General features: G+C 37.6%; 2 protein-coding genes and 1 long non-coding RNA gene across 4 annotated transcripts in view; 2 read left to right on the top strand and 1 right to left on the bottom strand.

Moving 5' to 3' along the window:
* The window catches only part of LOC309475963 (uncharacterized protein), a 195,660-nt gene that overhangs the window by 67,235 nt on the left and 109,968 nt on the right, over positions 1–18,457 (top strand). The window contains exon 3 of the mRNA XM_082138990.1: positions 18,101–18,430. Within this exon, the coding sequence (XP_081995116.1) occupies positions 18,101–18,430 (330 nt within the window). The remainder of the gene's footprint in view (positions 1–18,100; positions 18,431–18,457) is intronic.
* LOC309476393 lies at positions 2,089–2,663 on the top strand. Its single transcript, XR_014198099.1, has 3 exons — positions 2,089–2,230; positions 2,350–2,558; positions 2,621–2,663. It is a non-coding gene; the product is annotated as an uncharacterized lncRNA (long non-coding RNA).
* Positions 4,272–18,457, bottom strand: part of LOC309476165 (uncharacterized protein) — a 69,724-nt gene continuing 55,538 nt past the window's right edge. For both annotated transcript variants that reach the window (XM_082139400.1, XM_082139399.1), the window contains exons 2-6: positions 8,483–8,821; positions 7,324–7,602; positions 5,926–6,042; positions 5,761–5,822; positions 4,272–4,487 (exon numbers count right to left, since the gene is read on the bottom strand). In XM_082139400.1, coding sequence (XP_081995526.1) covers positions 4,440–4,487; positions 5,761–5,822; positions 5,926–6,042; positions 7,324–7,602; positions 8,483–8,777 — 801 coding nt within the window. In that variant the 5' untranslated portion in view covers positions 8,778–8,821 and the 3' untranslated portion in view covers positions 4,272–4,439. The remainder of the gene's footprint in view (positions 4,488–5,760; positions 5,823–5,925; positions 6,043–7,323; positions 7,603–8,482; positions 8,822–18,457) is intronic.

Raw genomic sequence — 18,457 nt, 5'->3', positions numbered from 1 at the left:
CTCCACCTTCGGCATCTCCCCATAACCATATTCTTTATATTTGTGAATGGAAGAATAGTGGGATGTTTGTGGTGCATACACTCTGTATGAAACCGGTTTTCCCCACGATTTCGACACCTCGGTGTGGAGATCGGGGAAAAACGGAAGGCTTCTTCGCTGAGGCTGTGTACGAGATGGCAGGAAGCGTTCGTCGAGCTTACTTTTCGAACGAACGTCCTGCCTATCCTCTGGCCACTCAATAGATAGTCTGTCAACTGCTCTAGTAATAACATCGAGCAGTTCCTCAAACGCATGAGACTGAGGTGGCGAATCCTCAGACTCAGCTTCAATACTCACAACATCCAACTCCTCAGAGCTGGACAGTTGCAGTATTGGTGCCTCTATCGGGGGGGAAGAAACCGCAATGCGTGCTTCCACACCCTGATGAGAGGCACTGGATCTGTCAGATTGATGCTGAGATAAGGCAGAGCCCGTCTCAACATCCACTGACAGATCCATTTGCGAACCCCAGGTCTGAGATCGCCGCCGAGCCTCAGCCGCGGCGGGACCCGAGCCCTGGGGAATGCGATCGGGATTGAACCGAGCCAAGCGGGATCGGAGCGTGCGCAATGGAAGCGCGTCGCAATGCACACAGTCACCACCCTCGAGTGCTGACTGGGCATGCTCCTCACCCAAACAAACAACACAAAGAGTGTGAGTATCACCTCCCGTTAAATAACGCGGGCAGGGATGGACACACACTCTAAACTGCTGCTTGCTCGCCATACTGAATATATATATATAATATAGACAGACAACACCAAATAACAAGGACAGATTCAACACAGAGCGCAACTGAAGACTCAGAAAGCTTTCGTTTTCTGTTTCGGGCCGGCTTTTATAGCTTCCTGGTACGTGACGTCACCCGCCTCTGACGTTCCGCCACACCATTGGACTGATTTTACATGTGCTTCAAGACGTCATCACGCAAAGCGTTCCCATAGCGTCAGCTTTTCGACGCAACGGGAGTTCCCTTGAAAGGGAACCGTGGAAATGTGCAAAGGGTCCTTGATGTGTTTTCAGAACAGGAGAAAGTCACGATGATAATCACCGGAGCTGCCTCAAGTATAATTCCTGTTTGCCTTGATAACAAACTAAAAAAAAAAAAAGAAAGAAGAAAAGCATAGAAGAGCTAAGGTTTACTAAATATTCATTCTCATCCATCACCAGTTCATAAGATGCAAGACAAGTAATAAGTTATTATTAGTATGTTTTTTTCATACTAAATGAGACGAGCATTTCAGATCTACACAACCCTTTTCAGTCTGATGGAATTGGATTGATTAAGGTGTTTACATGAAGGCTTGTCAATCCATCTGAGCCATCAGTCCGATTACTAACAGATCATTTGGGTGCATGTAAACGTGATCTTGACATATCATCTGTTTTGTTTACATTCATTTATAACTGGTTAGGAAAATTAATATGTTTTCAAGATGCAAGTGCTCTTAATAGACTATTATGTGCAAATGAGCATCTTAATGTGCTTTTGACACTGTAGAATGCCTGATAATGTTAAATGTTTACAGTTTTAGCATTGTCATCTAGGCTACACTATCAGGGAATGTTAATCTCAGAACTCTGCTAATGTTCTGGAAAGGTTCTCTCAGGGTTATTCCAGTAACAGTAATAGAATGATTGTTCTCCAAATGTTTGCACAAAAACGTTATTTATACATCGTTCATGCAACAGCTCATTTAACCCTTGTTCAACCAACTTTAACTCTTAACTGGGTTTTTTACCAATACTTGAAAAATTATACATTTCACTGTACATTCTCCACACCGATGCTTGTCTGGTTAACAAAGTTTTGTGTTTAAAAAAAGACCGTTCAAATTCAGTAAGAGTTGATCCATGAAATATTATCATTGTGATCTTGATCAAACTATAAATCTCAGGAACTCCTGTAAAAACTGCACTGAAATACTTGAATTGTGAATTGTTGCAGCTACAAAAATGGCAAATATGTGTTTATGTATTGTGTATTGTATTGTTATATATATAGCCTATATACTTATATACATTATTGACCTTATATACACGTTGAAATGTGTACAAGTGAATGTTTTTCTTTGTTACAAAAAATTGTAAAGTGTATCATTCTGCCTTTTGTAAGTATTGCTGATTAGTTTTTTACAGTGAAGTTCTTGTATTTGATGTGAGGATGATGTAGACCTGTGGGGCGTTCAAGGTAAATAATACTGTGACATTATCCCTCTATTTATCTCCATTTTGTCTGTTTCAATTCTTAACTTTTTTCAGTGTGATTTTATCATGTAATTATGTTTCCTTGATGTGTTTGTTTTGTAGAAATGATCATCTGCACTTAACTGGTCAGTTCGGTCGGGTTTATATATTGTTTTATTTACTTAAACATTGCATTAGCCCAGGAAAATGTACATAAACTTGTAAATACAATAGAAATAAACTTGAAATATCTCTGTTTATGTGATAGATGGTTTTATGTGTTAGATTCTTTTCTTATTAAACAGAAGCCACTTTCCAAGAACTACACTGAGGTGTGTGTGTGTTAGATTCTTTTCTTATTAAACAGAAGCCACTTTCCAAGAACTACACTGAGGTGTGTGTGTGTGTGTGTGTGTGTGTGTGTGTGTGTGTGTGTGTGTGTGTGTGTGTGCTTGGATGAGTGAAATGCAGAACAAATTCCTAGTATGGGACTGTTGGGACACTATATTTGGCTACACATCACTTCCAGACTGCAGGATGAACAGCACCCCCTGCTGGCCTCACTAACACCTCTTCCAGCAGCAACCTGATTTTTCCTGATAAGAAGTCTGAACCAGGCTCAACCCTGCTTAGCTTCAGTGAGTGTGCAGGCGAAAGCTTCAGGCGTCCCATATAGGCCTACGTCTGGACCAGAACTTTCCAGATATAGATTAGCATGATTGTTTTTTACATGTTGTTCATTGCCATTTAGTTGCTAATCTCAAACTATGTTGTGAACAATATGGAATAACTGACGACGGGCCATAGAATTGTTAGAAAAATAATGCACAGTTTTGCACACGCGATGGCGCGCGCGGCCAGATTCTGTGAACAGTAAACCCCGCCTCCTTCAAAATGATTGGCTAAACATGTTGACATTGAGCGCTGAGACCGCTGCACTGAGCTTGAGCACGCTAAATAGATTGTGTATGACTTGTTCAGCGAAAAGATATAGCCTGTACATTTACTATAATTCATTTTAATATATTTGTATATATTCACGTAGCAACGGACCGACTCAATGTACAACAGAGAAGAATAGTCCATGCTTTCAAATGATACTGTAAACGCCCCTGAGAGCTATGGTGCTGTTTTATAAACACCAGATGGCGCCTTTTATGATTAATGAAGTTGTGTATCAGTCAAAAATATCAGTAGGCTAGGTTATGTTTATGTTGATTTATGTTATTTATTAATAAACGTTCCTGAAATAGAAACATACAAACAGCCAATGAAAAAATGAATTAAAGGCAATGAATGAATTAAACCCAATATCATCCGTTCACTGAATGATGATATTTATATTTTCAGGTCTGTCTTCAGGTTCTAAAGCAGGAATGTGTTGTTCTGCTGGTCTGGTCTGAACTATCACCGTAGAAACTACACAAGCAGGACAGATAGAAAGCATTATAAGGAATAATTGATGACGGGCCGTTGAAGTAGGCTTGGCTATTAGAAAAATAATGCAGTGCCCGTAAAATAATTGCACCAACCAATCAGAATCAAGCATTTGAGCCCCGTAGTATGAAGCTGATATCTATGTATTATTATTCAAACAGGCAATAGGAGGATGCGCAATGATCAGGTAATGTGTCTATTATTAGCAGCTCCTCTATGAGAACTGAACAGCATGACAACATGTTATAGCGCACCCTATCGGTAAAAGAGCGCTATTCTTAGAGAGACTCCAGAGCGATGATGTGATGTGCTTGTGTATGTATGTGTAAAAATGTAAGGGGATAGAATATACAGTTTGTACATTATAAAACCCATTACATCTATGGAGAGTCCCCACAAATATAGTAAACCAGACATGGTCCAATGTTTAATAATTAAAGTTAGATACATTTCCATATGATAAGATGAAAATATAACATTTTAGTTGAGTTTCTGGATGCTTTCCCAGCCAGCAACATGGTGTCGGCCCAGATCCGGCCCACATCTGGTACACATGGATTTCACACGGCCCAGATGTGGGCCGGATCTGGGCCGACACTATATTGCTGTCTGGGTTTCAACTAATACAAAGCAACAACATTTTAAACAATACAATAGTAACATGTGCAAAAATCAAATATAGACATCCTGTCAGAGAATAAATGTAAATAAAACCAAAAATGTGAGCAATTGTCCCGTATGAGCTCTAACAAAAGTTCAAGTAGATAAGTATTTGATCATCGTTTTTTGGGGACATTTTCATACACAGACTCCGTCTTCGATTTCTGAAAGGAAACACAAACTCAGTCAGGAACCTGATGATGCGACAGGCAATAAGATCACAAACTTATGTTTCTCTGTGCAAAGCATAATACAAATAATGACTATTTTGTTTTGAAAAAACTACTACTAATAGATGCTAACATGGAGCAGCAAGAGGAAATGACATCAGTCATGACTTTTCAAACAGTTAAATCATCAAACAGATTAAGAGAACAGTGCAAAGATACTTGTTGCATCACATCTACAAAGCAACCAGTGGCTGCTAAAGTTGCATCTCACCTCAGATAAGCATAAACCGCAGAGACGCTGCAGCTCGAGGACACACTTCAGCAGAGGTGACACAAGCTAATAACTACTTTCAGAGAACTAATGTCCAATTGTCTTTTCAATAAAAATCTAATGGGATAAATAAAACCTGATTTTGTATGGGTAAGGCTATTTAAAAATGACAAATCACACAGCCTATAACATGTGATTTTAAACAAAAGATCATTTAGGCCAGAGATCACATGACGAGCAAAAACAGAAATAGAAATGGTTTGTCCATAAACTAAAGACGCGTCACCATGCAACTCCATTGATTATAAGAGGAGTATTGTACACCGGTGTAGACACGAGACTGACAGAGCAAGACCACAACATATAATCCATTAAAACATTTTTGGTTTTATGGTGCGTGAAGTTGAGCTTCACGCTCACACATTAATTGAAAAAACTCGCTCTGTGGACACGCACTGTAAAACTATAACCTTTTTAATAGATTATATATTGTGGCAATCAGGGCGGAGTCGAGAGCCGAGGGAATGGACCGAGGCCGAAGCAAGGCGAGAGAGGATTAGGCCTGGACTTTATGTTGTGTTTTTTTTCTTTTTTTTTTTCTCTCATCCGTTCCCACGGCTCTTGGCCCCACCCTGCTTGCCACATATGTATTGTTTGACGATCGCTGCCATATGTTTTAAATGTGTGTGTGTGTGTGTGTGTTTTAAAATGTGTTAATATGTGTTCCTAATCTGCTAGCTACCACGGTATCCAGCAATTAATTTTTATTTTTTATTTTTTATCTTCAAAATGGAAAATCTTACACAGAGGTGCAAATAGTGGCCTTCATAAACTAAATGTAAATACCATAAAAAAAACTCTCCTTTTGTTCGGCTCTCTGCTGAAGGTAATAATGACAGTTGAGTCTAAAGGCCACAAACGTTTGTTCACTGACCGTCTGATGCTGCAAACTTCAATCACACTAACTGACTGCAACTACTTCCTGCAGCTTCTTACCTTTTGTCGTGTTGTTGGTTTACACAATGCTGAATCAGTTCTGTCTTCCTCCTGGGTCTCAACTGCATTTACAATAATCACAGATATGTTAAAATGACAGTTTCAATATTATATTATAGATATAGACAATAGATATTTTACAGAATAATTGCTTGCTCTTCTGACCTGTTTTTCTACATTTCTTGCAGAAGCAGAAGATCACGACTATAACAACAATCATCAGAGATCCAGCAGCAGCAGCAGAAGAGATCAACACTGTGTACAATAAAGGTAGGCCTTGATCTGTAATGGACAAAATGAGTGAATCTGTCCGTCTGACCTACAACAAACACTATGTTAGAAGTTCAAAGTTGATTTACTTTTCTGCTTAGCAGTACTAGGATTGAATGAATACAGAGAGTACATTAAAAAGTCAAATTAATACAAATGCAAATACTAATAGAAGAATAAAAACAGATGAATACAAATATACAAAACATGGTCAGAAGTACAATACCAAAAAATAATTATACATATGTTCACATTCACACACAAACGCACACACACACACACACACACACACACACACACACACACACACACACACACACACACACACACACACACACACACACACACACACACATACGTGTATATATATAAAATACATGTAAATAAATATGGAAATGTATAAAACATGCTCAGGAGTAAAATACAAAAACAAAGAAACCCTAACAACTACCTTTTTTTTTCATTGAACTATCTACCAATGGTAGAACATTGTGTGTTGTCTTTGCTGTGATTCCTAAGGCCCTGTTTACAACTGGTATTCAGATGCGTTTTGGTCGATCGGATCACAAGTAGTTGGCGCTAAATACAGATGTAAACTGGGTATAAAACTTTTCGACCACTTCCAGAGGTAGACAAAGGCCCAGTCGACCGGATTGCTTTCATTGTGTAAATGCTTATGTGGTTGAATGCGTTCAAAAAGCCACTAAAGTTATTTTGTGTAAAATTAGAAGTTTTTTTTTTTTTTTTTTTTTTACAGTGCTTGATCATTTCCATTTAGTTGGTTGACAAGGTGTACAATACCACAGTAACCTTCCAATTTGCGTGGTGCTGGTTGTGTTGGAAATTTTACAAAGCATAGTTTTTCTAAAGACAAAGCATGTGCCTCCATTTCTATTTTATTTTGTCTCTTTCTTTGTCTTTTAACTTAATAGCACGTGATATTCTGCATAAGCCGTGTCTAGTGCATCACTGAAAATTACTTCACGGGTTGATATATGGAGTCTTTTACGAATGCAAGAAGTTAAGGAAATTGGTCTCCAGTCAAATTTTTCATTCGGATGGGCAACCTTTGCAACCGGCCATATATTACACTGTGTCTACAACAGATGCGACAGTTGTCGCCATTGTGTGTGTCTAATCTTAGAAGGGCTTGTTTTATCTGTCCTATACTACAACGTTCATGAATTGTTGTTGGTTTGGCCAAAGGACAAATTGCACACATGCATCAAATCATCAGCACTGTAACTTAATAGATCAGCTTATTAATCAATGTTAATATTAACACCAACATACCTGAACATGTGTGACAGAGTGTGTTGATGTCCAGATGTGTGGTCTGGTTGCTGATGGGATTGTTCAGCACACAGCTATAGGTGTTTTTATCCTGATATTCCACCTCCAGAGGTAGAGAGAGGCTGATGCTGAGATCACACACACTGATGCTGGACAATACACTGATTCCTTTGTACCAGGAGAGAGTCGCATTACACACATTCAACACTGAACACACCAATGAACAGTTTGATGATGATGAAGAACAATCTTTGGTAATGTTAGGAGTGGGCAGAGGAGCTGGAAAACAAGATAATTAACAGAAATATGGATAAATCTGAACATCAAGATTATTTTAAGTGTAGTGTGTTGACGGTCAGTGAGTGTTTCTCAAAAAGTATTGAAACATTTTGTGGGTATTGTGGGTTAATTTCAAGTAAATCTCAATCTGATGCATTTTTGACATGATGTTAATTGCCACAAAAATGTATTTCCATTTGTCCACCAGAAAAGCAAAAATCTATGTTACAGTGAAGCGCTGAATGGTGTGGAAGCTTGTTTCTGCCACGGAATAAAAACATGTAAAAGATCATTCTGACTCTTTATCTCGCAATTCTGACTTTTTCCTTGACGTTCTTGCAAGTTAAAAAGCCCAATTCTGAGGAAAGGGTTTTTTGTTTTGTTTTTGTTTTTCCCAGAATTGCAATTCTGAGAGAAAAAAAGTCAGAATTGTGAGATAAAGGTGATAAACAAGTTTCCATAGAACGGGGCCAATCGGTAAATGTTAAATTGCTCACTGTTTCAATAGCAGCCTGAGCCAACAGCCACAAGATGTGAACAATAAGCATGTTAACATGATTTTTGTGAGAAAAAACACCTACTAACCTTTTCTGTGTAAAGTTATATCCAATTTCTACAACTTGTTTGCCATGACAACAATGGCATAAACCATAAAATGACTGTAAAAATACTAAAGTGCTTCTGAAGTTTTCTTTCCGATATTCTTTTAAATCCTTCAAATATTGGCCTCATTCACGTCCATTATAAGTGCCTCACCGTAACCTCCAAATGAGGGATGAGTCTTAATATTTTTTATGGCAATCAACATGATGCCATAAATGCTGCAGATTGAGTTTAACTTGTAAATATGTGAAGGACGAGACAAATGCTTTCTACTCACCATAGACAGAAACACTGAATGTTTTTATTGTCAGCTTCATTCCCCTTATCTCTAGTTTATAAACTCCAGTATGTTCAGTTGTGGTGTTTGTGATGGTCAGAGATCCAGTTTGATTGTCCAGCTTCAGTCTGTCTCTGAATCTCCCATCAGGAACATCATCATATATGGAGAAGATTCGGTTCTCAATGCTAATTTTAGCTATGAGAGACTTTTCAGCTCCATATTTCCACAGTATGTCTTCATCTTCATGTATTTTAGTAACATCAGTGTTTAGAGTGACAGAATCTCCCTCCATCACTGACACTGACTGTATTTCATTTGTTTCAGCAGCAAAGACACCTGAAGAACATGAAGAGGAACAGATTAGGCTTCTGTTGGTTTACAAACCCCGAAGTCAACTTTAGTTTGAAATTATACGGTAATGGACAATTTTGAATTTATTTTGTCTTTGTTGTTGCTCATGATAGCTGCAGAATTATTTTATAAATCTTTTTTAGAGATGGCTATTTGTATTTGTATGTCCAGAAACAATCATTAAAATGACTTTTTAAAACCACAAAACACCCCCCTGACATTTGAAAAGCAGCTTTCTGACCCTCTGAGCCCGAGTCACTTTCCATGACTTTGAACATTTTAATACTTTTCCCTGACTTGTCCAGACCTGTAATTCACAATTTTATATTGATTTGTCAAACAGAGACCTGACTGCAAAGCAGATCACACAATAATATCTCAATTTGATTTGATCTATCAGAGGAAAACGTAGTAGTTTGTAACTACAGTACAATAATAAAGAGTAGTTTGTTACACTGTTCTGAAATATTAAGCCATACTAATGTGTTTATAACTTACCTGTCAGTCTCCACCAGCACAAACAGAACAAAACAAACATGTGGAACATTTTATTCAGTTGTTTCTTCAAATGACTGACCAAACACTGAAAACACTCAAGCTGGTGAATCCTCCCACGACAGAGTTTAACCCTCCTATAGTTCACACAATCTCAACACGTCATATAGCCTATAGTTACATCAAAATAATATTTTTATTTACACTTAAACTGTTTTAATAATGGATTTAAAAAAAAAATTATGCATTTAATACATAAAAGACCATTGTATGAATCTCCTTGAATTACATCGGTAAAAAATAATAATAATAATCTAAATGGTTTTATCATTCAATTAAGTTATCCATATAGCCTATCAATTGTTGTTTTTATAGAAAATCAAAACAGAAAGGTAAAACTGTCTGCTATCTCACAATGCCAGTATTATTGAGGTGTGACTCTAGCAGTGCAACATCTGAGTCAAACTGAAACCTGTGGTCTGATTTCTATAGAAACGTGGTTTGATCTGCTGGATGGACAAACATCTTGAATGTGGCCATTTGTTCCATGTGTGTTTAGTTTGTAGGTGAAGGGCTTCTTTCTGTCCTGCTGTTATGAACCTCAAAGTCTGACTTCCTGTCTAGATAAAGCTGCTTTACAGTAGAATAAAATACTGAATCAGTGCATCAAATGCATACAATTTTTTTTTTTTAAATAGATAAAAGTGATTCCGAAAAGATGCATTTTCAGCAGTTTCTTGAAAATAAAGACTCAGCAGATCTGTTGAGGGAACAGTCAAATGCAGTGAAAGTGATTTTGTGCCTCTTTGGGATGATGGCACCACAAAACGCTGTTCACTAGATAATGCAAGCTTCTGGAGGTGCAGAGCCAGTGGTTGTTCTGTAGGCAAACATCAGTGCCTTCAATTTAATGTGATTCAATTAATTAAGTTTATGAGGAGAGTGTGACATGTGCTCTCTTCGGCTTATTAAACATCACTCTAACTACAGATTCTGGATCAGTTGTCATGCTGGAAGACCTGCCAAGAGAGTGTTCAAATAGTCCAGTCTAGATGAACACACTAAATAATGCAGTGAAATTGAGGATTTTAGCTGCTTGTTCAATTTATTATTTTGATAAAAATATATTATTTTGTCACAGAGTAATTTAGTATGTTCAATTCACTTATAGAGTAGGCAATTTCACAGAGTTTAGCAATAGCGAGTTAGTTTTGAAAGTGTGAGATCCAACCCTCCCTTCAGAGCGTCTCTAAATCTACGCCTCCTTCAAAACACATGAACACACACAGCAGAATCTGCAAAGCGTCACGATAGACAGCGTCAAATTACCTCATGTCTCAAAGCACAAAACATTACAATAATAATGAACGTAAACAACTTAAAGAGCTCTACTCATACCACCTGACTGCTGCAGATTCTTTTAGCCATTGATACTGTTAGACATTATGCATAAATCTGAGTCTGAGAACATGAACAGCTCCGGGTAGAACGTCTCTAAATTACGGTTAGGACATGGTGTGAACGCGGCGTAAGGTAGTTTAGGTTCAGGAAGAACTGTAAAAGTCGGCTGTCGTTTGTTTGCGGAGCTTGGTCTGTCTACAGCTCTGCATAGCCTTTGGAACGTAGAGGATATAATGTATGTACATATTTTAAAGGTTCAGTATCGACTCGATGCTCACGCGGGTTGCCAGATTGAGGACACTGAATTGACAGTGAAAGGCGAGGAGACTTACACACTGTAATTGATGAGTTGATTTACTGATTTATGATGAGTTGATATCACGTTTTAATATGCTCCCATTCATAGAGATTTTTGGGTGCTGTGGCTTTTTCAGGTCAGGTAAAATCTGTGATCTCTGACCCAGTCTGTTCGCTGGCTTCCATGGCTGCAATATGTTGTGTTTTACACACAGACCAAAACTTAAATAGACATTCCAACACGGAACGCACATTTCAAAGAAGAATAACTGGCTGTAGAAGTGTTTTTCAGAGAAACAAGTATGTGAACTCAGCATGTTTCCCTAATAACTGCAAACATATTATGGTATTTTTATGCTTTAGTACAGGTAAAAACTTTCATATAGCACCTTATTTAGACCACTTCTTTTATTGATTAAAGGGGTGGTTGATTATGATTTGACTTTTCTAACTTTAGTTAGTGTGTAATGTTGCTATTTGAGCATAAACAACATCTGCAAAGTTACAACGCTCAAAGTTCAAAACAAAGGGAGATATTTGCTTTTAAATAAATATTTTTTAAGGACTACAACAAGGGTTAGTGACATCACTAACCCTAAAATGTACTTAAACCCCGCCCCCCAGGAACATGCAGTCCATGTTGAGAAGAGGAGAGTTGTTGTAGAACAGTATATTTGTGAGTCTGCTCAAGCTGTCACATCCGTCTTTTCACATGCAATACAGTACGTAACACAAATGCAACAGCATGTCACTCTGTATGCATCTACAACAGTTCCCACATAATCGATTTATAGATTATCATGACAGAATATGCTAATTGAAGATAGTTAACTCCACATCAGCAACGTAAATTCATCAACTAATCATTCAGAAATGTCCTGTTGCATTCTACATGTTGTCACTTCTTCTTGAGTCTCTCCATCATTGTCTGACTCCAGTTTAAACATAAAAGGCAGAACAGTTTCTGACATTTTAGTGCTTGTCTGCATGAGGTAATTGGAGCTGCTAAAGCCTGGTTCACACGGCAGGATAATTAGGCCGATTCTAGCCCCCGATTCACTCCTTCCGACAATCTTAAGGATGCTCCGATTATCGTAAAATAATCTGATCAGATATTCCTGCCGTGTGTGGTGTGTTAAGACTGCTCTCGTCTGCTCGGAAGGACGTCGGGACCGCTCCGATCTCAAATCGGGGATATCCAACATGTTGGATTTATTTGGCCCGATTTCTCCTCGTGTGTGGTGTCCCCCGAGCACGCAGCCTGTGGACTGTGGAGTGTAGCCAATCAGAAAGCGAGGTGACGAGGCGGCGAGGAAGCACCGGGAAACATAATCAAAACAGTCGGCGGCATCGCGCACCAGAAAGTCCGGTGGACGTCGGAGATCATCGCCTTTTCTTCTGATAAAATTTTTTTCCGGTTAAAAACAAACTACAAACTATTGCCACTGCATCCTCTTCGTCCGCCATTATTGTTTACTCTGAAGTCACGTTTGATCTCGAGGTATTTTGCGAGATTTCCCATCTGACCTGAGAATGCTCGGGAGTCAAATCGGTTTGTGTGTGATGTGTTGATTTTGCCGTGTGGCTGCGCACCACACACTGTACAACCAAAACTGTTAGACGCGTGATTTTTTATCCCCGTGTGTGGGGTCTCTCAGGTTTGGAAAATCGGCCGACAATTGTAAAATCGTCCCGTGTGAACCAGGCTTAACACACACACGCATGCTCTTGAAGCTCCGCCCTCTGTGCCTCTGAGCAGCAGCTCATTTGCATTTAAAGGGACACACACGTTTTTACTGACCCTCAAAAAGGACAATTTTAACATGCTGTACAACATTATCTGTGGGGTATTTTGAGCTAAAACTTCACATACACACTCTGGGGACAACAGAGACTTATTATACATATTGTAAAAAGGGGCATTATACCACCCCTTTAATATCAGGGTGTGAAGAGAGTTTCATGGACATAGTGTCCATGACGTCACCTGCAGGTTTCTGAAGAGCATTTTTGAAGCCCAAAGTGAGCGACGCAGGCAGTCGCCATCTTGGTTGCCTGTTACCGCGCGTCACTCCCGGATAACCGAAAATGGGCGAAGAGGAGGGATTAGCTGAGGTGACAGCAGCAGACGCTAACAGACAGCAGATGAACTATTAGTAGTGACAGCAGCGGCAATCCACCTGTCACTCAAGTGGCCACGCCCTTAATTATGCAGAACTTTAATACTTAATAACATTTTAACAGATGAGTTTGTGGCACTGTCACACATGACACATGTTTTACCCACTCTATATAATGATTTTATGTATATTAGAGCTTTAATGGGTTGACATTGTCTTAGTCATTTTAGTCCATTTTATTCCTCTTATCTGTTTTAATGTGTATGATATGTTTAATATGGTGTTGGACTCAAGAGAAAGACCAGAAGGTTGTCACTTAGTTTCAACCAGTATAACAAAAAGTGTTTATACATTTTTTTTTTATTATCTACCCTACCTTTAATTTTTTTATATATTTAAGGCTAACTTAATATTTTTGTTTTGTGACTACATCAATTATTTTTGGTTTCATAACTAACTGGACAGTCAATCTAGTTCCCAGCATGCTTTGCTTGATACTAGTAGGAGAGTAATGCTGCGTCCGAAATACTACATTTGGTTTGAAACTTACCTCACTACACGTGTATAGTATGAATTCAATTCAGATGGACTTTATCCACCATGTATAGTACTACTGTATATTATAGTATGTGTGTATAGTGACTGTCATGTCTGTTGTTGGCCATGTTTCATATCTTTTTTAAGTATATGCTGTTCCATGTTTCAATGTGCCAGGGCTGTTCATAGTTAAGTTTTTATTTTTTTTTATGGTTTGTTACACGTTTTTGCATTTTGTTTATATTTTGTTTCATGTTTTTTTGGATGTTTGGACACTGTAAATGAACTGCACTTGGGTTCTCTTCACCATCGTCTTCATCTGCTTCCATGTCAGCACCGTTACAGTGAACATCGTATTCTCACTTCTCACTGGAAGTAGTATCATCCAGAAACTTTTCGCCTGCTGTTTTCTGGATACTATGAATGTTACATGCTACTTGTCAATTACATAAAATGACATGTTATAATATGAGGCTATATTCTAAGCATTATGTTAGCTCTAAACTACTGGATGATATAAGTTTGATCAAATGATTTGAGCCAAGTCCTGGTTTTCTGATGATTTCTTCTTAAGCATTATTTTACTGCAATTCCACATTGCATTTCATGAATTTTTGTTTTTATTTTTATTATTTTGTTCTGATCATTTTAAATAGGCCTTGTATTAATAAGTGGGATACTGTTTTTTTTTTAGCCCAGTTCTGTAAGGTTAATTGCAGTCAATGTATTTTTTTTTCTTCAATTTGATCATTATTTTGTTCTGAAATTTAAAAATAAGCCATGTTATCAGCCAGCTTAATCAGTTGCACAGTCTACCTCCATGTGGCTCAACTTATCGTCTTCCTATATACTCCTCAATGGGGGTAAGTAAGTTGAGCCAAGAGACCACTTTTGGAAAATACATTTCCAGATAAACTAATCTATTTATATGAATATGATGTGTATTTTCTGGTTGTATATAATGATTGTATAACATAACTGTGTAATAAACGTAAATGGGGCTATCAAATGTGTGTAAATCAATTATTTGGTCATAATAGGCAGGAGGGGCAATAATATTATTCTAAAACTGGAAATTGGCTGGGTTTAATGGGTTTATATATCTGTCAAAATGTCGCACCTAGTGGTGGGCAGATCGAGGCTTCTTGGAACACTGAAACTGGATACTATTGGAACACTCCGACACGACACCCGTCTCCACAATGACCCCTAGTGGACAGAACAGTGTAAATGCAACAAAACCCATTTTAAATGCATAAAAACACCTTTTACAAATCTATTGCAATTATTTGACTGAAAGTAAATTTTTCAAATGCAATGATCTAATCATCTAATAAGATTATCAAGTGTCTATATGTTCTTTTATTTATTGCAGGGTTTGTTTAGTTTGTTCTATGAATGGCTCAGCTAAACAGGCAATAGAGACTATAAACTACCATATTAATTTTAATTATACTAATGTCTAATTAAAACGTCTACAAATGTATAAAACTGATCAGAGATCAGGTAAAACCCACAGACAATTGTTCAGTGATTCATGGGTTGACAGAGATCATCGCCCCCAGCGGTGAAACATTGAAATTTCCAAGAGTATCGAAACAGTTATGACGTAATGAAGCCTCATTCAATGAAATCACGTGACTCTGGCAGTTCATACATTTTTATATCACAAACACAATCAAAGAAATCTCGCTTAAACTCATTTAGGCTATAAATATTACCCATGCAATTATTATCTTGAATTATTATTATTATCTATCAGGAAAAAAAAACGAAGAAAAAAAAACGTAATATCACTACTTCCTCGACAACAGGTTAAAATCAGCCTTCAGGCTCCTCCATTCCTGCAGCCGACGTCGAATTCGACGTCGAAACGATTCCTGCATTGATTGTTTGGGGAAAATTATGAAGATGAAGGTTCCCGCAGTTCGGTTGCTCGTATTGCTCTGGGGTTTAATCGTCCATGGTAAGACATTTAGGTTTATATGTCTCGTTTCCGGCCGACGGTGAAAACGAAAGTATCTTTGCTTTATATTCGACAGAAAAATATTTATCATTTGTATTTTCCAGTGTGTTTTACGTGACCATTGTTACATTTAAGCAGTAGCCTAGGCTATGTTACAGCATCTACCTCGTTCAAAAGCAAAAGTGACGTATTTATGTTTTGTATCAGCTCTAATATTAAATACGACAGAAATGCATTTATCGATTGTATTTTGCTGTGTGTGTTTTTCCCTGATCATAATAGAAATATTTGTCACAGTCGCTTCTTGTCCACGATAGAAAGAACGACGTCATAGTGGCCTATCAGTCTTGTCAGGCGTGATTGAAACATGTTATTTATGTGGGAGATTAAAACAATTGTGTCACAATATAACAATTGTTGCAAAGCTCTTAGTATTCCCGTCTCCCACAAAGTCATTTATTCTATCTAGAGAATACCGATCCAGACCTGCTTAAAACGCCTTGATCGAAGTCCAGATATTATGTCCTCAAATGTCTAAGTCTCAATGTGAAATATTAGCATAATGCCCACCCAAAAGCATACGCAACAAAAAGAAGACAAGACTTTAGCAAATTGTAGTGTTGTCGTTAGGAATGTTGCCCAAAACCGAATACTATGTTTTGGAAAGGAAAATAATATGAGATGGGAAGTAAAAAGATATTTCAATGCTTTTACGTAGTTGACCTTATATAGTTGGGTAATTATATTGTATATAATTTGCGGGCATCAGTGAGCCGCTATCAATATATTGGGTTGAAATCACTTTCACTGTGAATTCGCGATCACAAAAATTCTTTGTATAGGGACCTGTGTTAGTGTTACTGACCACACGTCTTACAAGATAAGATATTTGTTAATGACGCTCAGGATCTGTTGCGCACCAAATCCTCCAGCATCGTCCTGTTAGTCATCTCTCATCACAATATAAATAAAAAATAAAAAATTAGATAGGGAAGGGGGAGGGTGGCAAAGCATAAGCTCATAACCTCTTTTTATAATATGTATGATGTTAATAAATATGACAAAATAAGGGGGATCATATTGTAACTAACTATAATGTTGAGATCCATATTTTCACACTGGCAGGATTTGAGGGAATCAAACTATTACAAAACATGAACAAATTCACTGATGCTCAATAAGGAATCACAATGCAAACATAAATGATATATTTACTTGTTTAGACAAAATAAGAACATCTACCCTGAATTCAGAAACTCTCTTAATGTTTCTCTTGAGCATCAGTAAATGTTTTTACCTTTTTAGTTGCCTACGCGTCTTTCATTCTACCTCAGTGTGAAAAGATCTCAAAATCTTACAGTCACTGCTGTAATGGGTTTAATATGCAGAAGATGCTGGGAAACTGAGAATTTTAATGCTTGTGTCAAAGGGCCTTATGATCAACGAAAAACAAACACAGTCATTGATCATCCAGGTAACAACACAGCATTAAATGGGTAGTTCACCCAAAAATGAAAATTCTGTCATTAATTACTCACCCTCATCTCATTCTAAATCTGTAAGACTTTCGTTAATCTTCGGAACACAAATTAAGATATTTTTGATGAAATCTGAGAGCTTTCTGTCCCTCCATTGACAGTCTATGCAACTACACCTTTCAAGCCCCAGAAATGTAGTAAAGACATCATTAAAGTAATCCAGTGACTCCAGTGGTTTAACCTCAGTTTTATGAAGCGACGCGAGTGCTTTGTTTGCATAAAAAAAAAAATATATATTTTTTACCTCTTTATTTACAAAATATTGATCTCAGAGGTGCGTTCACGCAATGTCTGCCCTTGTGTCAACACTACACTAATCATGATGCTCTCGTGAACGTGCGTTGGACTAATATTTAAGTGGTTAACAGTAAATTATGCTTTTGTTTCTGTTTTTGTTTTTGCAAACAAAGCATTTGTGTAATTTCATAAAATTGAGGTTATACCACTGGGGTCCAAAAATCTTCATATGTGTTCAGAAGATGAACGAAAGTAGAACTTTTGAACTGGTTCTTTTGTGTATATTAAGTTATTTTGTCTCGTGTCCCAAAATTTGTTATGTGAAACTGCCTTTTTCAGAACAGTACCAAATAGAAAATAACATGCCATTTTTATGATCCATCTTGGTTAAAATTAACATTGTGAATTATGTCAACTTATTGGCAGAACTGTAAATGAATCAGGATGTGGTTTGTATGATGTTCATGAAGTTGTTCAAGATCGTCCATGAGACTCGTCTGATGAATGAATGTGTGAATCGATGTTCTTCTGCTGTTTGTTTGCATGTTACATTATGAATCCAGACAAATTTCTCTATCTCAGATCTTTATGATCTGTAGAAAAATATTTTCACAGCACTTTCCTGTAGCATAATGTTGTTTTGCTCATAATAAACTGTTGATTTCTTCTTCAGGTGCGTCTGGTGCTGATACAGATGAAGTGTCAGTGATGGAGGGAGATCCAGTCACTCTACACACTGGTGTTTTAACAAACCTACAAGACAGAATTAGATGGTATTATAATGGCATTCGCATCGCTCAAATCAATGGAGATCAGAGTAAAACCTGTACAGATGTTCAGTGTAATAAAGGCACTGAGAGATTCAGAGACAGACTGAAGCTGGATCATCAGACTGGATCTCTGACCATCATGAACATCAGAAACACAGACTCTGGAGAATATCTTCTGAAGATCAGCAGCGGCAGCAGCGACAGTGAAAAGATCTTCAGTGTTTCTGTTACTGGTGAGTCATTATGTTTAAAAGCAAATC

Source organism: Leuciscus leuciscus, assembly GCF_965113295.1.
Source record: "Leuciscus leuciscus genome assembly, chromosome: 15".
Taxonomy (NCBI): domain Eukaryota; kingdom Metazoa; phylum Chordata; class Actinopteri; order Cypriniformes; family Leuciscidae; genus Leuciscus; species Leuciscus leuciscus.
This window is presented reverse-complemented; position numbering and strand designations above follow the sequence as displayed.